At 44.6% G+C, this 22,633-nt stretch overlaps 3 protein-coding genes across 7 annotated transcripts in view; all 3 read right to left on the minus strand.

The window, feature by feature from the left end:
* LOC108413059 overlaps positions 1–3,313 on the minus strand; it is a 13,208-nt gene extending 9,895 nt beyond the window's left edge. Inside the window, exons 1-4 of the mRNA XM_017685375.1 lie at positions 3,218–3,313; positions 1,593–1,664; positions 1,231–1,513; positions 3–139 (exon numbers count right to left, since the gene is read on the minus strand). Of these exons, the coding sequence (XP_017540864.1) occupies positions 3–139; positions 1,231–1,513; positions 1,593–1,656 (484 nt within the window). The 5' untranslated portion in view covers positions 1,657–1,664; positions 3,218–3,313. The remainder of the gene's footprint in view (positions 1–2; positions 140–1,230; positions 1,514–1,592; positions 1,665–3,217) is intronic.
* Positions 3,314–7,090: 3,777 nt separating this feature from the next.
* On the minus strand, positions 7,091–14,844 carry LOC119265142. 2 transcript variants are annotated; one of them, XM_037544837.1, is made up of 7 exons: positions 14,785–14,844; positions 11,237–11,308; positions 10,635–10,917; positions 10,268–10,404; positions 10,150–10,185; positions 8,869–9,181; positions 7,091–7,365 (listed from the first exon to the last, which is right to left on the minus strand). In XM_037544837.1, the coding sequence occupies exons 2-7, from the start codon at positions 11,298–11,300 to the stop codon at positions 7,197–7,199; spliced, it is 1,002 nt and encodes a 333-aa protein (XP_037400734.1). In that variant the 5' UTR covers positions 11,301–11,308; positions 14,785–14,844; the 3' UTR covers positions 7,091–7,196. The 2 variants fall into 2 exon arrangements, with proteins under 2 accessions (XP_037400734.1, XP_037400735.1); XM_037544838.1 differs by lacking the exon at positions 14,785–14,844 and adding an exon at positions 11,407–11,418.
* On the minus strand, positions 13,933–20,713 carry LOC108413061. 4 transcript variants are annotated; one of them, XM_017685384.1, is made up of 7 exons: positions 20,578–20,713; positions 19,825–19,906; positions 18,014–18,293; positions 17,010–17,146; positions 16,154–16,189; positions 15,123–15,435; positions 13,933–14,255 (listed from the first exon to the last, which is right to left on the minus strand). In XM_017685384.1, the coding sequence occupies exons 2-7, from the start codon at positions 19,901–19,903 to the stop codon at positions 14,093–14,095; spliced, it is 1,008 nt and encodes a 335-aa protein (XP_017540873.1). In that variant the 5' UTR covers positions 19,904–19,906; positions 20,578–20,713; the 3' UTR covers positions 13,933–14,092. The 4 variants fall into 4 exon arrangements, with proteins under 4 accessions (XP_017540873.1, XP_017540870.1, XP_017540871.1 ...); XM_017685381.2 differs by having other exon boundaries at positions 20,587–20,695; XM_017685382.2 differs by having other exon boundaries at positions 19,825–19,910; positions 20,587–20,681.
* Between the last annotated feature and the right edge of the window lie 1,920 nt (positions 20,714–22,633).

Below are 22,633 nucleotides of genomic sequence, written 5' to 3' on the forward strand. Positions count from 1 at the left end.
ACCTGCCCACACCTCCACCTCACACAGAGTCAGGATTTTACCACCTCCCGGTAGAAGGATGTTGATGAACTGCCCCTCAGCGGCGCTGAAGCTGAATGTACTCGTGGCTCCGGTTTGTAGAGAGTGAATAACGGCGACTCTGTTAAGAGAACAGATCAGAAAGAGAGTATTGAGTAAAAGAGTATTGATCAGTGATTAACTGGTTCGCTCAGAGCCCTGCAGTGATCTAGTGTGACTGGTCTGGTCCTTTGGTTGTTATTGTGCTGTTCAGGTCTAAAGATAGATCACAGACACAGATACAGACACAGACAAACACAGATACAGACACAGACAAACACAGACACAGATACAGACACAGACAAACACAAATACAGACACAGACAAACACAGATACAGACACAGACACAGATACAGACACAGACAAACACAGACACAGATACAGACACAGACAAACACAGATACAGACACAGACAAACACAGACACAGATACAGACACAGACAAACACAAATACAGACACAGACAAACACAGATACAGACACAGACACAGACAAACACAGACACAGATACAGACACGGACAAACACAGATACAGACACAGACAAACACAGACACAGATACAGACACAGACAAACACAGATACAGACACAGACAAACACAGATACAGACACAGACAAACACAGACACAGATACAGACACAGACAAACACAGATACAGACACAGACAAACACAGACACAGATACAGACACAGACAAACACAGACACAGATACAGACACAGACAAACACAAATACAGACACAGACAAACACAGATACAGACACAGATACAGACACAGACAAACACAGACACAGATACAGACACAGACAAACACAGATACAGACACAGACAAACACAGACACAGATACAGACACAGACAAACACAGATACAGACACAGACAAACACAGACACAGATACAGACACAGACAAACACAGATACAGACACAGACAAACACAGACACAGATACAGACACAGACAAACACAGACACAGATACAGACACAGACAAACACAGATACAGACACAGACAAACGCAGACACAGACAGACAGACACAGATACAGACATAGACACAAAGATACAGACACAGACAAACACAGACAAAGATACAGACACATACACAAAGATACAGACACAAAGATACAGACACAGATACAGACACAGATACAAACAGAGAATTTGACTCTTTGTCTCTCACAGTTTGTTATTGTTGCCGTTGTTCTTGAGGCTGTTGCCGATCCGAATCTGAGCTCTGTTGATCCGGTGTCCGCAGCAGTCTCCGCGGTTGGTGATGGTCACTGAGGTCACGTTGTAGACAGCGGGCAGCTCCACCCTCCACCAGGGGTCCCTCTCATAGTTGGTGTGACTGCATGAGCCCCTCCTGTAGTCCGTGTTTCTGTTTCCGTCCACAGCGTTCTGAGCGTCTCCTGACCCGTCCACTGTAGACGACTGCACTGCTTTGGCTCCGGCTGCGAGGCTCTCTGTTCAGCACAGTGAGAGGGTATAAGACCTCTGAAGACGCAGCTACATAGAATCAGCTGCTTGTTCAGGTGTGTCTACCTGTGGAGGCGGAGAGTCCCGGCACAGACAGGAGCGACAGCAGCAACAGCACACGCAGCATCATCTCAGCGTCTGAGATTAGAACAACACGTTAGATTAATGTGTATTTATGGTTATTTATTCTAAAATCATCGCATTCACTTTCCCACATCTGCCTAATCCAGATTACTGAGGTGCTTTGTGTGTCTGTGTTTGTTTATGGATGGAATATGTTCAAGTATCTTGATGTGAAAATGCAAAGCAGTTTATCTAAGCAGGTTAAACATCTTTAATCCAGTCAGTATATCCAGTGTTTCCCGCTCGGAGCCTGCTGTTGGAATATTAGACCATTATTGAACTGATTTCTTTTCTCATGTCATTTTATCCAGTGAAAGTGTCGTATTCTGTGAGCAGATTGTTCCACTTGTTTCAAACATTGTTAAATGTATCTTCATTATTTTTTGAAAGAAGTGATCTGCCACTTTCTGATTGGCCGATTGATTTAATTTCTTAGGAATAATATGGATAATTTTGCTCACTTAAAGAAAATGGTTTTAAATTAATCTGCAAATGAGACATTTTCACAAGACGTAATTACATAGAAGTGAAAATTCTAGAAGTTAAATAATCTTATAATCGTCCTCCGACAGTCTCACAATGAGAAATATTACATGTATCAACATTTAAGGCATTTTCAAGCTTACAGGTCATATCAAGACATGAGGTTTTAAAAATGATTGCTTGTTAAAATGAGCCCACAAATAGATGAATGTGTGTTATAAATGTGCATTTTTAGACCGTCAGTAAAGCATTTACACAAACCTGATCCAGTGCCTTTAGTTCAGACTGGTGCTCAGACTGTGTTGATCAGTTACATGTTAATTGATTTTTTTTGATGATTAATCGAGTAATTAGTCTTTTATAAAATCATGCATAATGAAAAAAGAGAAACTAAAAGTTTAAAAATGACTCAGCAAGCAGATAAAACACTGCTCACTCTTAGAAGGTGATGTTGTATAAAACACCTTGTAAAAGTGTGAAGAACCTTTTATAGCTTTACACAGTGTAAATGTTCTATCCATTTAGGGGTACTTACTAGAACCTTTACATTATGTGGAGGTTTTTAGCCTTTGAAAGGTTCTTCATCTCATTTACGAAATTGTTGATCAAAGAAACATCCACTGGGTACTTTATATGGGACCAGAACTGGTTCTACGGCATCGCTCAGAGAACCCTTTCTGGCACCTGCATTTGTAAGAGTGGTTAGAAAATCAGCAGAAGAGAAAATGTAAAATATGGATCATCGTGCAAACAGCAAAGTGCCAGCAAAGTTCATTAATCAAGCCCTGTTTTAATGAAGATGTGGAATATTTGGGGGTCCAAGCATGTTTATGTAAGTGAAGCTGGATGGTAGGTGACCCTTCATCCCAGAGCATGTTCAAAATAACTGGACAGTTACGGATTGTCCACTCAGTTCTGATCACAGCCTCAAGCCCCTTATATGGAACAGAGCAGCTCGGCCAGCTTGACCTGAGGTCCCTGTAGTTACTGAATAATAAGCCTGAGATTTTAAGGGATTTATCAGCACAAGCTTAGCCACCAGTCAGGTGCCGGTCAGGAACCTGAACAGGTGCAGTGATTCTTACCTGTGTCCGTCCAGCAGAGCTGTGACTCCTGTTTTAGATCTCTGCTGTGGTGTGTCTCGTAGTGGACAGAGCGTCTGTTTGGTCAGAGAAAACAGACATTGACCCATCTGTCAACACCATCTAAGGCCCAATCAGAAAAAAGCAAGGAGATTAAATTACTGAAGCTGGAACAGCGTTTGAAATGCTAATAAAAGCAGTGATTAAAAATCCTCTTTGATCTGTTTGATTTATATTAAATCCCAGAGACATTTAGAAAAGATGGTTCTTCAAGGGTCCTTTAGTAAAAAAAAATGGTTCTATGTAGAACCAGGAACACTCAAAGAACCCATTGCATGATTATAGGGTCCTTTAATGGTACAATAGTTCTTCAGATTGATGAAGAATGTGTTGTAGATGGTTCTAAGATTCTACTATTGTTAGATAGTTTGATATCAAAACATTATCAGAACCCTTTTGGCTGTTATATAAAACCCTTTTCAACAATGTTCAATATACATCCATCTACAGTGCATTCTCAATCAATCTGAAGAACAATTGCACCATGCAAAGAACCCTATAATCATACAGTGGGTTCTTTGAGTGTTCCCATTTTCTTTACTAAAGGACCCTTGAAGAACCATCTTTCGTAATTGTGTCTTCAGTTTAACACAGATAGTTGTTTAATCACTGCTCTCTGGTCTCAGAAGGTCTCTTCATGTGTCATGTTGAAATAATCCTGGACGTCCCTGAAAAACACAGCGTCTAAAAGGCAGCATGTGTTCAGTGTTAATGGAGCTTCCACATATTGCAGATTACCCACTAATACCCCCCCCCCCCCCCCCCCGACAGACGCTGGATTGTGAACTTTACACTGGTAACAGTCTGGCCCAGAGAACACAACATCCATTGAGTATCAGTCCATCTCAGATGAGCTGGAGCCCAGAGACGTGGGCAGTGTTTCTGGAAGTTGTTGATCTGTGACTCCCACTGCGCAGAGTCTTAATGATGACAAATACAGGTTAAAGAAAATGGAGCACTGTGTAAAAGACGTGAAAGGCTGGATGTCACGCAACTTCCTCCTATTAAACAGTAACAAAACAGAGGTTCTCCTTCTGGGTCCAAAATTAGCAAGAAGTAAATTACCAGATTTAATCCTAAATCTCGCCGACTTTCAACACACAAGCGGCATCACTAGGGCAGCTTTTCTACATCTTCGCAACATCGCCAAGATCAGAAATGCCCTGTCCCTGCGTGATGCAGAAACACTAGTACACGCCTTTATTACTTCCAGGCTAGACTACTGTAACGCGCTACTGTCAGGATGCACGAGCAGGAATTTAAACAAACTCCAACTAGTCCAAAACGCCGCAGCCAGGGTCCTCACTAAAACTAGAACATCTGATCATATCAGTCCAGCGCTATCATCACTTCATCGGCTGCCTATTAAATTCCGTATTGATTATAAAATCCTTTATTGACTTATAAAGCCCTACATGGTCTCGCTCCTGAGTACCTGCAAGACCTTGTTTCTCATTATGAGCCATCACGACCACTCAGATCCCAGAGCGCTGGCTTATTAATAGTCCCCAGAATTCCTAAGGCTGCAGCTGGGGGAAGAGCTTTTTCTTATAAAGCCCCCAAACTCTGGAATGACCTTCCAGAAACTGTTCGGGACTCAGACTCAGTCTCAGTCTTTAAGACTAGGCTGAAAACTCACTTGTTCAGTTCAGCTTTTGGTAGCTAATGTTCCCCCTAGATAAAGGCAGCAGATCCAGGGGTCCATGGACACAGGGAATTATAGTAAACTGAGACGCTGGTGCTGTCGTCCAGCTGCTCGCACGCGGTCACTCAGGTTTGTGGACGGTGGAGCGGAGGGACGCCAGACTGTCTCAGAGTGCTGCCGTGTCTGTGTGTCCTTCTGGTTCTCTCCTTTTAGTTAAGCTGTCATAGTCAGATCTGCCGGAGTCGTTAGCCACACTCTGTAAATGTTCACATTCCCTGTTTATGTACAAACGGATAGAATAAAACTAATTCCCTCTCCCTGCTTTCTTTCCGAGTATACAATCACCCACATGGCCGGCCCACCCTACACTGATGTTCTCATGGACTCCCAGCTATCACTACTACTAATACTACTGAAATTAATATTAGTAGTATAATAACTCTGTAGGTAGTCTGACCAGAGGAGGACGGGTCCCCCCTGGTGAGCCTGGTTCCTCCCAAGGTTTCTTCCTCAGCTCTGAGGGAGTTTTTCCTTGCTACTGTTGCCCCTGGCTTGCCCACCGGGGGGGTTTCTGTACATTCTTACAGTCCTGTTAAAACTTTGTCTTTTCTGGAATTCTGTGAAGCTGCTTTGAGACAACATCCGTTGTAAAAAGCGCTACAAATAAATTTGATTTGATTTGATTTAATCTGCATTTGTAGATGCAGAACTGATGGTGTTCATTGATAGCAGTTTATCAAAGTATCCCGGAGATCATGTGGTGATGTCATCACAGAAACATGCTGTTTTTTAATGCAGTGCTGTCTGATGGGTCAAAGGTCATTCAGCTGTGGTTTGCAGCCTGTTCCTTTACACAGAGATGTTTACCAATTGCATGAAGAGTTAACAGCTGCCCTGCCACTGACCTTAACGCTCGTTAATGACCTCGTGATAAATAAATTTGAGCTGTTAGGAAGAACCGAACTGAGGACGGTCAGCAGCAAGTTCAGTAAACAGTGATAGGAGTTTGTGTTTATCTAGCTGTTAATTTTCACCGGATTACAGTAAATGAGCACTTCATCTGAGGGGATGACCTCAGGGAGGCTTTTACATTGGTTTAGACAGTGTTTTAGTGGTGGTAGTGGAAGTAGTGGTGGGGGGGTGGAGTCTTGTTCTTCAGGACAGACCTCTGTACACATCTGGCTGCCTGTATACAGACGAGTGAGATTAACAGTTTGTCTCTGATAGAGATGAAGCAATAGGTTGCACATCGTTTATGAGTAATAGATTCTATAGATTTATAGAGATTTAAAGACTTAAAGATTCAAATGGAAACGTCACAGCTGTAACAGATGGAGGGCCCTGTTTCCACACACGAGTGTCAATATGTAACGCGTCCTCTACAGAGACACGTCTGCACACTTTAATACACAACTACTCTTTACTTTCTGAATTTAACACATCAGAGAAAAAACAAGACATGAACTGTGGCCCTTTCTGTTAAATCCAGCATAAAGATAGAAATGATGCATAAAATCTAGAAGAACGTCATATTAATTTGGACTTATTTTCACTTAGAAAATCAACAAAACAAGTCTTCCAACAAGACCAGAACTTTTGCATATAATAAATAAGCATAAATATTAATATCAGCAGATTAATACTGATACTGAAGTATCTACTATCTGCACTGCATGGACATGTTCGCCCTGCTGAAACACACTAGCAGGGTTTGTGTGCTCAGCACGACAGCCCAGTATGTAATTAGGACAATGAACAACTCTTCCTCAGCTCTGAGGGAGGTTCTCCTTGCTAAAGTCGCCCCTGGCTTGATCACCTGGGGGGTTTTACATTCTTGGTAAAACTTTGTCTTTACTGGAATTCTGTGAAGCTGCTTTGTGACATCAGTTGTAAAAACTTTTGATTTGATTTTGATTTTGACACGGCATTAAACTAACACCCCAATGTGTGGAGGCTGTGTTTAGCCTGTCAGGCTCTCACTGTGAGCTGTGAATCTGCTTCATGATGCTGTATTAATGTAGAATTCTATTAATAATATGCACAATTTGCTCATCAAAAGCACTTTGTAATAACACAAACACTGCTTTCATTGTACAAAAACAGTGACCTTGAGGAATGGCCATTAAGATTCATACTTGTCATTGTTCTAGAAATATAAAAAAGGGCTGAAAGAAGGTGGAATCCAGAATTTATTTAGAGTCACAGCAGTTTCTGACACAATCACAGGGTCCATACTACACAAATGGACATTTTCACAGGGCAGTAATTAATTAGTGATTAGATTCCATCTCTGCACCGGACGACTGGAACCCCAAACACCTCCACCTCACACAGACTCAGAGTTCCCTCTCGGGGCAGAGACACGGTCACGTAGCTGCCCTCCAGCAGAGCGCTGCAGTTAAAGTACTCCGTCTGTCCGGCAGGGATGGAGGACACAGTGGCGCAGCTGGAGAACCAGAGGAACAGGGTGATTAAAAGCATGAAAATCGAATTCAATTTCAGTTCAGTTAAAATGTGCGTGCACAGCCCTTTGCAGACAAAAAACAATACAAAGCAGGTTCTCAGAGTTCTAATAAACAAGATGAGCGTGACAACAACATCCAGAAATGCTGCCGACTTCTCTGGGCGCGAGCTCGTCTGGGCACGAGCTTCTCTGGGCGCGAGCTTCTCTGGGCGCGAGCTTCTCTGGGCGCGAGCTTCTCTGGGCGCGAGCTCGTCTGGGCGCGAGCTCCTCTGGGCGCGAGCTCCTCTGGGCGCGAGCTCGTCTGGGCGCGAGCTTCTCTGGGCGTGAGCTCGTCTGGGCGCGAGCTTCTCTGGGCGCGCGCTCGTCTGGGCGCGAGCTCGTCTGGGCGCGAGCTTCTCTGGGCGCGAGCTTCTCTGGGCGCGAGCTCGTCTGGGCGCGAGCTCGTCTGGGCACGAGCTTCTCTGGGCGTGAACTTCTCTGGGCGTGAGCTCGTCTGGGCGCGAGCTTCTCTGGGCGTGAGCTCGTCTGGGCACGAGCTTCTCTGGGCGTGAACTTCTCTGGGCGCGATCTCGTCTGGGCGCGAGCTTCTCTGGGCGTGAGCACGTCTAGGCACGAGCTTCTCTGGGCGCGAGCTCGTCTGGGTGTGAACTTCTCTGGGCACGAGCTCGTCTGGGTGTGAACTTCTCTGGGCGCGAGCTCGTCTGGGTGTGAACTTCTCTGGGCGCGAGCTCGTCTGGGCGCGAGCTTCTCTGGGCGTGAGCACATCTGGGCACGAGCTTCTCTGGGCGTGAACTTCTCTGGGCGTGAGCTCGTCTGGGCGCGAGCTTCTCTGGGCGCGAGCTCGTCTGGGTGTGAACTTCTCTGGGCACGAGCTTCTCTGAGCGTGAACTTCTCTGGGCGCGAGCTCAAATGGACTGATACTCAGTGGAAATGTGTACTGGGGTCTGACGAGTCCACCTTTCAGATTGTTTATGGAAATAATGGACATTTTGTTCTCCAGGCCAACCAGATTGTTACCAGACACCAAGAAACATCCTGCACGTGTTCCAGAAGCACAGCAGCACAATCAGAGAGGTTCTAGGCCGATCTGCCTGCAGTCCAGAACTGCGTCCTATAGAAAGTGTGTAGAGCTTTATAAAGTGCAAAATTAAGGCCCCGCATGCTTAATACGATAAAAAAGGGCTTTTTGTTGTCGATATAGCAAAATATTTTCTAAGTGCTTCTGTTTAAGTGGGGATAACTAGAACAGTGTGAATGCATGGGGAACAGTGTAGAACAGCATAAATGGGGCAACAACATTCTACAACGTTGGAAAGTGAGGAGAACATTCTCGAACAGGGAGAAAGTGGGGAACACAGTCTAGAACAGCATGAATGGTGGGAGAACAACAATTATATGACACACCATTCAAGCGTTTAAGTTTGTTGGCATTTGTTGTGGAACGCTGGGCTAAAATGATGAGAGATCCTGAACTGTTCTACTTACAGTGGATGATCTTTCCCGTCGTTCTTTAGGGAATCACCAACCCGGATCTCGGCACCATCCAAGAGTTCTGGACAGCAGTCACCTCGGTTGGTCAGGGCCACGGAAAAGACAATGTGTTTACGAGGCAGACTCAACCTCCACCAGGGGGTGCTCTCCTGTTCTGTTCGCATGCAGGAGCCCTTCTTCAGGTCCGAATTTCGGTTCCCATCGATGCCGTTTAGGGCAAGTCCGAAACCAGGCGATATCTCAGAGAAATGGACGCTGGACTGGGTGGCTCTTCCTCTGAGAGCAACGTTATTCAGGTCATTTTTATCTGAGGAGGAACCAGAACCCTGAAGCATCTTATCATGGTTATTTGAAGTTAAAAACAGGGGAAGAATGAGGAGATCAGTGTTTCCCAATCTAGACCCTCAGAGTTTTGCTGTCTCCCAACTCCCAACACTGCTGTACTTGGTATTCATTGTTCTTACATCATTGTATTGACGGGTTGGTTCAGGTGTTGATAAACTCTCAGGTTCGACTTGATCTTTGTTCAACGTTCAGTGGCAAAACCTGATCCTAACAACGGTGCAGCCCCTCTAAATCAGTACGACAACCACAACAGGCCAGCTGGAGAAAGGTTATCATTATCATCGGAACTGTTTCTCTGTAAGAGTCGATGTTTATTTTTACTCTCCACAGACGAGACACATCTACATGCTTAACTTCAGTTTCCACTGCAGATATAGCGCCCCCTCACAGTAGCTTGTTTTCATAGCAACGACCACATGAAACTGCCGCGAGGTGAATGAGACAAATGTTGTTCACAAGAGGCAGAAAAACAAAAGACAGCAGAAAAAACAGGAGAGTTTGTGAAAAACTACATCAGAGTTCAGACAACAAGATGAAGGTGCTCAAAGCGGATGCAAGTGGCTACACTAACCGGGTGGCTAACATTAGCATTGGTGTCCGACTCATCAGCACATCACCTTTAGGTATCAGCTCAGCTCACTTGGAACCTCAGGATACCAGAAATAATGCCAGGCACCAGATTTACATGATGGAGAACCAAAAAGGTGAACCGAGTTGAGTCGAGTCAAGCTGGTACCAGGTAGTGGAAAAGCAGCTCAAGTCTATGCCCTCCGAGACCCCGCCCCCCCGAACACACACACATTTAGCCCCATATTCCCCCCAAGAAGTTATCATTACAGCATCACGCCAGCCCCGTGAGACGACTGAGCAGGGAGACAGTCTAGCAGGTCCTGGATTGGAAAACACTGACGTAGACCAAGCTGCACTCACCGTAGAGGTAAAGAGACTCAGGCCTGAATTCTTCATCTGAAATGAAATCCATTATTGAGAGTTACTATATTTCTATTTTTATAAAATTCTCACTTTCTCTTCCTCCTCTCCCACTCACCTGCGAACACCTCCACCTCACACAGAGTGAGTATCTTGTTCTCTCCTGGTAGGAAAATATTAACATAGCGACCCTCTGTGGCTCTGAACCTGTAGGTTTTTGTGACCTCAGAGCCGAGAGGGCCAATCACAGCGACTCTGCGGATCAGAGTAAAACAGTGACATTCACTGTCAATCAAAAATAGGGTCATAACAAACCTCCTGACATTGTGACGTCACACGGCAAATCTGTGGCACGGCATTATGGGGAATCAAGTCATATCTAATTGTGGGTCGACTGTCTCACCACACCTGTAATTAAAACAATAACTCACAGAGAACCTTCAACACCGTAAGCGCCGTATGAGAACCGTATTAAAGCCTCTCACAGTTTGTTGTCGTTGCCGTTGTTCTGGAGGCTGTTGCCGATCCGAATCTGAGCTCCGTTGATCCGGTCTCCACAGCAGTCTCCGCGGTTGGTGATGGTCACTGAGGTCACATTGTAGACAGTGGGCAGCTCCACCCTCCACCAGGGATTCACATCGAAATGAGTGTGACTGCATGAGCACTGCAGGTAGTCAGTGTTACTGTTTCCATCCACAGCGTTCGGAGCGTCTCCCAAGCTGTCGTATGTAGACGACTGCACCGCTTTGGCTCCGGCTGCGAGGTTCTCTGTTCAGCACAGTGAACGAATATAAGTCAAGTCAAGGTTTGGTCATATAGTGCTTTTACAGACCCCATGACCGGCGCCAAGAACTTCTCCCTAAGAGCAGGTGGGAGAAACCTTGAGAAGAACCAAGACTCAGAAGGGGAACCCCCCACCCCCACCCCCACCCCTTCCCCCTCCGGCAGGAGAGCAAAACGAACAGAGAAGAAGGTTTTAGCCTTAGTGTAAAACATTAAAACAGAAAAGGAGAAAAGCAGGTGAAGCAGTCTGTGCAGCAGCTTCACTAGGATGGTCAGAATCAGCTGCTTGTTCAGGTGTGTCTACCTGTGGAGGCGGAGAGTCCCGGCACAGACAGGAGCGACAGCAGGAATGGTACACGCAGCATCATCTCAGCGTCTGGGATCAGAACAACACGTTAGATTAATGTGTGTATCGACCTTCATTTATTCAGAAAACCTGCTCTCACAGCAATGGACTGACCGCCGCACACTCACCTCAGCACCACTGAATGGGTTTGATCATCAACCAGCTTCTCAGACTGAGCTTTGGAGGCGTGTCTGCAGGTTCTTTGAGGAGCTGAAAGTGAGGCTCCTGAGAAGAACGGAAGCTGGACTGAAGGTTTAAAGGTAAGTGAGTCAGAACAGCTCTTCATTCAGCCGCTCTGTCGTTTTTGTGTTGTGTTGTGTTTTGTTTTTGCCGCGTTAGTGATGTTATCCATCATTTCACTCTGCACTGTGTAAGACTTTGGAGGATTTGGAGCCCTCTCTGGTGGAAATCTGTAACTGCATGCAGTGTGTGGAGGAATATTTTGCAGGCAATTGTGCTTCTTCTTCCCCGACTGGATGAATCTGATGGTTGGAAGAGAATTCAGAGAGAACTCGGTCTAAACGTGGTGAAGCAGCGTCTCTGAGGATGTGAGTGAGTTATCTACTGTTATCACCACATCTTCGTCAGTGTGACGTAGATTTTAGATCATTTGAGGCTGAAACAGGCCGGACCTTCTTTCTGAGTCTGTGTGTGATGTTAATATGTAAAGATGTGTGACGTGGTGTGACGTCAGGCTTTACAGGCGACTCACAGCAGTGTTTATATTCTGGTCACTCAGCAACTTCTTTCAATTTTAACAATGAAAATATTAAATAGTGAAGCTACTTTCAATTAACTAACCAACAAAAACTGCATTATGTCTGTTATTTTAAAACAGTAGAACATGCCAGATGTCTATAAGGAATCTAACTGGATGAATTTTGAGAGAAAAATAAACAAACAAGCAAAGGCTTCAAATCAAATAAACCAGACAGGAGTAAAGCAGAGCTAAACGAACACGACGCGCAGCTGCTTTGGACAGGGTCTGTATGCGTGCTGGCGGCTGTATATGGGGATCAATTCTCTCAGCATGCAAACAAAACATGTTACCACTGAAATCTGAACCGGTGCAGAGATTCTTACCTGTGTCTGTCCAGCAGAGCCGTGACTCCAGTGTTAGGTCTCTGCTGTGATGTGTCTCGTAGTGGACAATCTGTCTGTTCGGTCAGAGAGAATGGACTTCAACCCATCTGCCAACACCATATAAGGGCCAAGCAGGAAAAACAACAAGATTAAAAGACTTTTAATCTAAAGGGCTTTTAATCTAAAGTAAATATGGTGATAATTAAAGCAGCACTGTGTAATATTATTTGTTCGTTACTGAGTGACGAGAATGATTAACACACTAAACTACGCTGAGCTGCTGCTGTGAGTCGCCTGTAAAGCCTGAAATGACCATTTAAACATCAGAGGCGTCGAGTTTTTCACACCACGTCGTACGTCTTTACGTATTAATACCGTCACGTACCGACTCTAAAAGAGGTTCTACAACTGTAGAAGATTCAGCACTAAATGGGCCACAGAGACGAGTGTTTACACTTAAAGTCAGAGAAAAAGAGCCGAATTCAGAAAGAATTTCCCGGTAGCCGGTTAGCACCTCGCTAACTTTAGCTGTTAGCTTGTTCGCTCCTGTGGTCTGAGTGATCGACTCTCCACTGTGATGATGTGACGACTACAGTTATACAGCTGTTATAACACATTCAGCTCCCTAGCAGTAACGTCAGCAATCCGCCTTTATTAACGGAGATAATGTCAAATCATCTCACGTTTAAGAAACAGCAGGTGTTTTTCTCGTCCTTCAACCGGAAAACGTCGCTGTAGAGACACAAACACTGAAAGCATTTGAATGTAGTGAATATATGTAATATAAGACCAGAGTTTGTAGGAATGGATTTAACCTGTTTCTCTACGTTTCACTGTCGTTTCACTGCTTATGTTTTGACTTGAATCAAGTAAGAAACTAGAAATGAGTTAAACTACCTTGTTCAAAATCTCCTAGTGAGAAATGTTAGATGGGTTAGACGCAGCCCTGAGGATGAGGGATGAGCCCGGTGACCTTCATACCTCCTCTAAAATAGCCTGTGAGGAGGAACCGGACTGAGGACAGTCCAGCGCAGCGTCAGTAAACAGTGCTGCTGGTTTGTGTTTATCCAGCTGTTAATATTCTCTGGGTTACCGTAAAGGCCTGAATCTGCGGTTCACATGAGGGGGTGACCTCTAAGTAGGAGGGTCACAGTCAGTGTAATCAAATAAGAGAGAAGGTGGTTTTTATGACGGAATATTATCAGTTTATTTGTTTCTCTTCTAATTTCTGACCTGAACAGCATCCACTGTACAGAATCCAAAGCCCACCCAGCTCAACGCCTTAGTTAAACGCTCTCCTGACTCACAGTCTCACCTCAGTGAGGTAAACATGGTGAGGCTTCCTCACCAAGCAGGACTCCTCCTGTTAGACACCTCCACCTTGCTAAGTGTGGAAAGGCTGGCAGATGTGTGTGTAAATGAACTCTGTTCTGATTGGTTGACTGAAACGCTTCTCATAAGGAGCCCTTTAAAGCGATCCTGATCCCTCCTCGTCTATAGAGGGTTTAGTCTGATATTATACTGTCTAATCCATCTTACACACATCCGGACAGTCATAAACATCAAACCTCTGAATTTAAAAGGACTTTATTTTATTTATTTATTATTTATTACACTGGAGCATCTGTAATGCACATTCTGAGTAATGATTTTATGGAAGCTGGAGGTAAGAAGGTGTTTCACTGTCTCTTCAGGAGCGCTGACACTCTTCCTCTGATTCCGCTGATTCCTCTAATTGCGGTGCCGGGAGAGCGGTACTCCGAACACCTCCACCTCACACAGACTCAGAGTTCCCTCTCGGGGCAGAGACACGGTCACGTAACTGCCCTCCAGCAGAGTGCTGCAGTTAAAGTACTCCGTCTGTCCAGCAGGGATGGAGGACACAGTGGCGCAGCTGGAGAACCAGAGGAACAGAGAGAACACAGACAGCAGACTTGAGGCTGGAAACGTTGATATTTTATGAACCCTAAAAGTCATTTTCACTCTTTTGAGAAGGTGTTGTTTAACTAGTTATTAAGAACCTTAAAGTTATCCAGAACAGTTCTAAAGCACTGTCTGTAGAACCAGGTCTGGAGTCCAGTTCCGTTGACACAGATGACACATTGACACAGTCGGAACAAAACCTCACATTTTTATTTTTCTAAATAATTAGAAAAGACCAGATGACCTCAACCTTACACATTCCATGAGAACTGGACAAAAAGAGCTCGTCCAAAATGATTCATTAACAAAGAAGATCAAGCTGCTTCAGATCTGAAAACATCCACAGGTGTTTCTGTCTGTCCTTCCACTGTGAGAAGACCACTCAGCGCTGTGGGTCTGAAAGGACGTGTAGCTGATCAAGAAGAACCTCACTGAGAAAAGGAGACGGACACACCAAACAAAGAAGCTGGACGATGGACTGACCACCCCAGAGTCCAGACCTCAGCACCACTGAATGGGTTTGATCATCAACCAGCTTCTCAGACTGAGCTTTGGAGGCGTGTCTGCAGGTTCTTTGAGGAGCTGTAAGTGAGGCTCCTGAGAAGAACGGAAGCTGGAATGAAGGAAAAGTGACTCACTGACCCTCAGACAGCTGAGAGCAGAGTGATCTGCTGAGGCCACTGGGTAATTTCCTGTTGTTTTCTGTTTTTATTCTGACGCTGAAACATGAATAACTTTTACTAAACGACTGTTTTGCATGGAAATGAAATAAATAAGGGGGTCTCTGACTTTTGCACAGTACTTTACACAAAGTTTTCCTGAACTGTCGTCTACTTACAGTGGATTATCTTTTCCTTCATTCTCAATGGAATTCCCGATCCGGATCTCGGCACCATCTAAACCTTCTGGACAGCAGTCCCCTCGGTTGGTCAGAGCCACGGTGGAGACTGTGTATTTGCGATGAAGGTTCACCCTCCACCAGGGGATGCTCTCCTGTGCTGTTTCAGTGCAGGAGCCCATCATCAGGTTCGAGTTCCGGTTACCATCGATGGCATTCCCAGCGATCCCAAAGCCAGCCCATATTCCAGAGCCGTTCAGACTGGACTGAGTGGCTCTTCCTTTGAGGGCAACGTTGTGGAGGCCGGCTTTCTCTGAGGAGGAACCAAAGGATATCTTAACAAGAGAAATCATTCAATCTAGTCTAAATACCTCATATTCGTATGAATAAGATTATAAAACTTATTTCTTGATGTTTTTTACCTGTTTAAAGTAATTTTATTAAGTAAAATTCTCACTGTACTGGCCGATAATCTCGCTGGTTAAAGTCAAATTTTCTGCCACTATAGTGAAAAAAACTTTTCTTAATAAAATAAAAGTGTAGAAGTTAATTAATCTCATTATAAGCCTAAAATCTAGAATATTATATATATTAACCAGATCTAAGACAGTTTTACTTGCCAATAAACCACTTTTGCAGTGTAAAGAACTTTCTTTGAATCTTCGTTTTGAATAGCGCTTTCACGGCGGGTTCGTCTGTGCTGGCCCAGAATTGCTGCTCTAGTATCTCCGTTTTACTTTGAACAGCTCAAAGTAAGTCAATGTAAAGTTATTTCATTAGAGCATTTCTATTGGTCGGTTCTTCATAAAGGTTTCACACACTGTACATGGCAGCTGCTGGGCTGAAAGGTTTAAAAAACTGAGATACTTGGACTACAATGATGCAGCATGAGCCTTAGACTAGACTAAAGTAGGGCACTGAGCTAAGCTTCACTTGCTAATATAAAATAAGTTAGTAAGTAAAACTAAGTATAAAATGTAAGATATTAAGTCTGGATGTCAGGAATAAACATGAGTGGAATGTTTACTCACCAGGCAGGAGACTCGCCTTGTGTTCATCAATCAGGTCTGTGGGAAGAAAAGGGAGGGGTGTGTTTAATAATAATCAATGTTCATCATTTAAATGTTCATCATGATCAAATTCTCACAGCAGAGAGGCGTGAAAACGAGAGCGCAGACAAATTGCTGCTGGTGCACCACGGCCTCATATTCACAGTCTGGGACGTCTCTAGACCTTCTAGAAGATGTCTTTACTCTGTAAATTGGTCCTGTAATCAGAGCGTGATTGGTTGATTCCTTTATCACTTCCTAATGATGGTGGTAATCAGTCTAACATGTAAGGTCTTCAGTCCAGCTCCTGAAGTCCTAACCAAAGGGACAGCAGCTCAGCTGACCCTAACCCTAACCCTAGATACACAGAGAGAACGATCCTGATTGGATGATTTTCCATTGTGTGTCTAAAAAAACTAAAATGACAGACGTGTTTTTTAATCCACAGATATTATTTGGTGGCTCCATACAAGTAGACTGTGTGTCTGTACAAATCAGAGCCCACCGATCAGCTGGTGGTATGATTTCAATCCCGCAACTCCACCCTGCTTTAACCCCTGGGTCACCTAACCCTGACCATCTGGTGGAGTTTTACACAGCAGTGTTCTCTAAAACTAGGTGAGCAAGTGGTAGAAGTGGTCAGTAGAGAGCAGAAGCGCCTCTGCTGGACAAAGACGTCTGCTGGTCTGCTCTGCTGCAGGTGTTTCTGAGTTCTTTCAGGTGTATTTTAATCCAGAGGTAACAGCTCCAGCCCACCAAAACAGAAAACAGGAACATCTGGTCACCGTAGATTACAATACGCCCTGTGGGACAACATCAAAATCAGTACAACAGTTACCTGCAAATACCTGCACCTCACATAATGTCAGAAACCTCTGTTCTCCAGGGAGGAAGATGTTCACATAACGCCCTACTGCGTCATGGAGCCTGTATGATCGGGTATGACCACTTAGAATGGCTCGTATGACCGCAACTCTGGAGAGAGAGACAGAGAGAGAGAGAGAGAGAGAGAGAGAGAGATACAGACAGAGACAGAGAGAGACGAATAAAAACATGATTAAACGTTGTTAATTTTGCTAGAATGAATGAGGCAGAAGGATGTAAACTCTCGTTTAGTCCTGTTTAAAGCTGGAAAGCCTGGGAAACCGCACGTTTTCTGAAAAGGTTTAATAATATCTGTGTCTGGTAAAAATACACAAAGAGTAGCAGCAGCCTAGCAGACTATGAGCAGCTAACTGACATATATGTATTCGTTTAATACGTCCATTTGTTTTTCATAATTCCTCCATAATTCAGTGTGAGGTGTAATCAGAGCGGTTCAGCCGTCTTTACAGTGGTGGTGATGGGAACCAGGCGTCGCCATGACTACAACACAGATATAGACACTTTATTTACCATCCAGAACCACCAGAGAACCTACACGAGTCGTCTGAGCTTATATGGAATGTTGATGATGGAAAACAGTGGAAAATCTGGAATAATGAGTTTTCTTTGGGGACTATTTTGCCGCACAGCGCCCTGCATGTCTCCCTCCACCATGAATGGAGTTGAAGTTCTCTAAACTCTCATAAAACAGCGTCTCAGTCATCAGGCAGTGAATTCAGAACCAGTTCATGTAGGAACTTTCTGTAGGAGCTTTTAGAGGGACGTCTGGTTCCCATCACCACCACTGTGAGCAGCTCTGACTCGGTCAGTTTATCTAGAACAGAGCGTTTCACACCAGACCGCTCAGAACCGCTCTGATTACATCTGAACTGTTTAACTATGCAGGCATTTTGAAAATGCTCCTCTCAGAAGACTGGCTTGCTGCCCCTTTTGAGCGAACTCAGCCTCCACAGTTACTTCTTGTTGCTGTTGCCGTCATTCTGCAAGCTGTCTCCGACTCGGATCTGAGCCCCGTTCAGTCGTTCTGCGCAGCAGTCTCCTCGGTTGGTGATGGCAATCCTGGTGATGTTGAAGGTTTTTGATAAGTCCACTCTCCACCAGGGATCCGACTGCCTTGAAGTGTGAGTGCAGCTCGAAACATGGTAATTGGTTTGCAGGTCGCCATCCACAGCTTTGTTTGCTGGCCCATTATAACCGGTAGAAGACTGGACGGCCTTGGCTCCGAGAGCAACGTTCTCTAATTGGAGAAATTGGCAACAGGTTAATGCTCAGAAATGTGATAACACAACTGACTGTTTGCAAAATTCAGTGGAAGCTCTGCCTCCCTTATACTCCGTTTACATGTTTGTGCTGAAGCTGCTTTGCGCCTCATAATGGTGCATGACTTACGGCTATATGAAGACCCCAGACGCTGGCATGGTGAGAGCGTTACCAGTATAAAAGGATGATTATGAGAGGAGAGCTGCAGCAGTGTAGGGTGCGAGACGTTCGGCGTCCACGGCTCCACAAAACATCAACATGCAGTTGATTCCACCACAGCAAAAGGTGGAAAAATTGCACTCTTAATGGAGCATTCTGCCTGTCGCTGTGGTCTGCAGAGCGTTGCAGTGGGGGAATTAACCTTTGCAGCTCTGTGCAAAACAATGGAATGTGTGGTTTGTTGTCCAGTGCCAGAGTGGGCAATCAGGAGAGATGGTGTACATCATACCCAATGCAGTACAGCTCTACAGCAGTTTGGCTGTTTTCTTACACAATATGGACAAAAGGAGCTTCTTCCCACAAGCCATCACTCTTTATAACAGTTAAAACATTACACAAAATATTCCAGCTTCTAAACTGCACTTCAAAAATACTGGTATATAATATCAAGATCAACTCCATCCTCTGGAACTGCCGTCTCAGACCAGTGTTTATACTAGCATCTTACTTACCTGCCATACTACCCCACTTACCTGACTGTTACCCCACTCACCTGTCATATTACCCCACTTACCTGACTGTTACCCCACTCACGTGCCATATTACCCCACTTACCTGACTGTTACCCCACTCACCTGCCATATTACCCCACTTACCTGACTGTTACCCCACTCACCTGCCATATTACCCCACTTACCTGACTGTTACCCCACTTACCTGCCATATTACCCCATTGATTTGACTGTCACCCCATTGAACCCTTTCTCTGCCACTATATAGCCTTTAACTTTTGCTGCACTCAGCATTTTAACTTTAGACCCACACTCTGCACATTGTACGGTTTACAGATATGACTGTGTCTGAGTGAGTGTGTATGTGTGAGTCTGTGTGTGAGGGTGTGTGTGTGTGTATGTGTGTGTCTGAGTGAGTGTGTGTGTGTGTGTGTGTGTGTGTCTGAGTGAGTGTGTATGTGTGTGTGTCTGTGTTTGTGTGTATGTGTGTCTAAGTGAGTGTGTGTGTGTCTGAGTGAGTGTGTGTGTATGTATGTGTGTGTGTCTGAGTGTGTGTGTGTCTGAGTGAGTGTGTGTGTATGTATGTGTGTGTGTCTGAGTGTGTGTGTCTGAGTGAGTGTGTGTGCGTCTGAGTGAGTGTGTGTGTCTGAGTGAGTGTGTGTGTGTATGTGTGTGAGTGTGCGTCTGAGTGAGTGTGTGTGTGTGTGTGTATGTGTGTGAGTGTGTGTGTGTGTGTGTGTTAGAGATTATCGTGATCGGCTGAGAGGCATTTCAACCCTAATTTTGCAAGCGGTCAGCTGTCAGTGTGTTTTTGTTTTTATCTCACAGAAATCTTACTTTCTTCGTGCCTCGGGACGCCATCGACCCTCGAAAGCCCCCACATCAGGATGAGAGGCAGAAGCACAGACGCTGTCATCCTCTGCCTCAGAGAAGCACAGTGAGTCAGTTACGCCTGGCACTGTTTTTGATTAACACTAACCTGCTTCATATTAAACACAAAAATAGGCTCATGAATAGTTTTAACCTACAGAAGTTTAGCCCCGCCCATTCAGCCTACAGCAGTTTAGCCACGCCCATTAAGCGTACAGCAGTTTAGCCCCGCCCATTCAGCCTACAGCAGTTTAGCCCCACTCATTCACACCAAACTTATAAGTAATGTTTTGGGTCTAAGTGCTTTTTAAATGCGATATACAGCAGCCAATCAGAGAAGAACTCATTTACATATATCAGTTTTAAAGACTCAGTAACAAAACCAGCCTGTTTGATTCTGAGAGAGGTTAAAAAACGATCATGTAGAAGTTCATTGTGAATGTAAATATGGGCTCTTTAAGCTGAAAATATGATTAATTGAAAGGTCTATTTACATTATGACACTGATTCACTGCCTTTGTACAGTTTATAGAGTTTAAACCTTCAGACACGTGTGACTAACAGAAGACAGTCAAGCTCTCATAGTCATAATTCAGAATCAACACAGAGGCTCGGGTTCCTGAACTGGGACTAAGCCTGACCTCCTTTCAGTCCAGTTAGGATGCAATGTAGTCCAGGACTAGGCTTAATCTCTGTGCTCACGCTGCTGTAAGGTCTCACCTTTCCTACCTGTATCAGTGGAGACGTGCAGAGAGAAGGAGCTCGTGTGCTGAGATGGACAGTCCAGCCTTGACTGCGTTTCTGCTCTGAGCTGTTTTTGGCCACAGATTTGTTTGAATAGAGCTGCTGGACGGTTACTGACCCCGGTCATCCTGAACCCCAGCCATGTATGAAGGAGGTGCTGTAGCTCGTAAACTGTTTATTTTTCAGACCTCTGAAGTCAGTCAGGCCTCACTCTCCAACATCTTCCTGCGGATGTGTGTAAAAGCATAAAACAAGTAGCAGAAGTCAGTAAGTGTGTCGTTGGTGAGAGAGTCGGACGTGAGCTGCAGAGCGACGCTTCATAAAGAGAAAACTCTGCCTGAGTACAGGCAGCTGTGGCCAACAACAGCTGGATAATAAAGCACCACAGCTTGTGCTAAAGCTGAGTCTCCTTCAATAGCAGATTACGTGTTAAAGTAAACTCCTCTGTCATGTGCTGCTTCTGTCTGGATGCTGACGCAGGACGGAGGTCTGAGTTCTGCCTTCAGTCGTTCTCAGTGAGTGACTGGCCGAACGCGCTTCTTCACTGTGAGATATAAGAAGCGCACATCTTGGCTCTTTAATAAGTGAGTGGAACGTTTACAGCTGAAACGAAGAGCAGCCTTTACTGAGCCTTTACACTTTCAGTCCCAACAGATTAGTTAAAACAGCTCATTCATCTCCGCTCAGACACACCACTGCGTTCACTGGGAGACCGCGAACTCTGAGCTGTTACTACTGCAATGTGTTGAAATACTTCTGTGCCGACTTAACAACCAGAAAACAACATGACACAAACGACTACCACTGCGCCGCTATTTAGCACATTGCTTTTCAGAGCCTACATTATTTAGGTTTACTTTCACACTGTTAGCCTTACTTCATCTGCTTTAACATGCTGCTTGAAACAAAACATCAAAAAATAATAATGTTAGTCAAAATAGATTAACAGAATTAAGCTTACATTAATTCAATAGAATAATAATTAATAATATTAATACTGTTACTACTACTACTACTAATAATAATAATAGTCAAAAGAGATGAACAGAATTAAGCTTACATTAATTCAATAAAATAATAATTAATCATATTAATACTACTACTACTAATAATAATAATAGTCAAACTTGGTGTCACACTTGGCCCCTCCCAGGGGAGTGGAGGGACGCCAGACTGTGTCAGAGTGCTGCCGTGTCTGTGTGTCCTTCTGGTTCTCTCCTGTTAGTTAAGCTGTCATAGTCAGATCTGCCGGAGTCGTTAGCCACACTCTGGAAATGTTTACATTCCCTGTTTATGTACAAACAGACAGAATAAAACTAATTCCCTCTCCCTGCTTTCTTTCCGAGTATACAACTGCCCATATGGCCGGCCAGACACTGAAGGACGACCGACTGCCGAGCCCTCCTGCTGCCCACTTCAGACCAGCTGCCCACGCCCAGCTGCCACCACCTACCTTAGATGAGCTGCCCACCCTACGCTGATGTTCTCAAAGACTCCTAGATATTCCTAATATCAATATTACTGCTGTTAATATTAGTAGTATAATCACTTGTAGGTAGTTTGACCAGAGGAGGATGGGTCCCCCCTGGTGAGCCTGGTTCCTCCCAAGGTTTCTTCCTCAGTTCTGAGGGAGTTTTTCCTTGCCACTGTTGCCCCCGGCTTGCCCACTGGGGGGTTTCTGCACATCCTTACAGTACTGTTGAAACTTTGTCTTTTCTGAAATTCTGTAAAGCTGCTTTGTGACAACATCCGTTGTAAAAAGCGCTATACAAATAAATTTGATTTGATTTGTTTTGGTTTCCTAGTCCGGCCCCTTGTTTTGGTGACTCCTCCCTTGATTATTCTCACCTGTATTTCCACCTGTGTCTTGTGAACCCTCGTTAGCCCTCTTGTATTTAAGCTTTAAATATTTAAGTTTTCAATAGTCTAGTGCTGGTCTTTGTTTGATGTATGTTGGATGTTCTGTTTGTCCTGTTGGATTCTGGTGTCTGTCATGTCTGCCCCCAATCTCTCCGTATTGTTTACTTGAACC

This window comes from Pygocentrus nattereri, chromosome 14 (genome assembly GCF_015220715.1).
Source record: "Pygocentrus nattereri isolate fPygNat1 chromosome 14, fPygNat1.pri, whole genome shotgun sequence".
In the NCBI taxonomy this organism is placed as follows: Eukaryota; Metazoa; Chordata; class Actinopteri; order Characiformes; family Serrasalmidae; genus Pygocentrus; species Pygocentrus nattereri.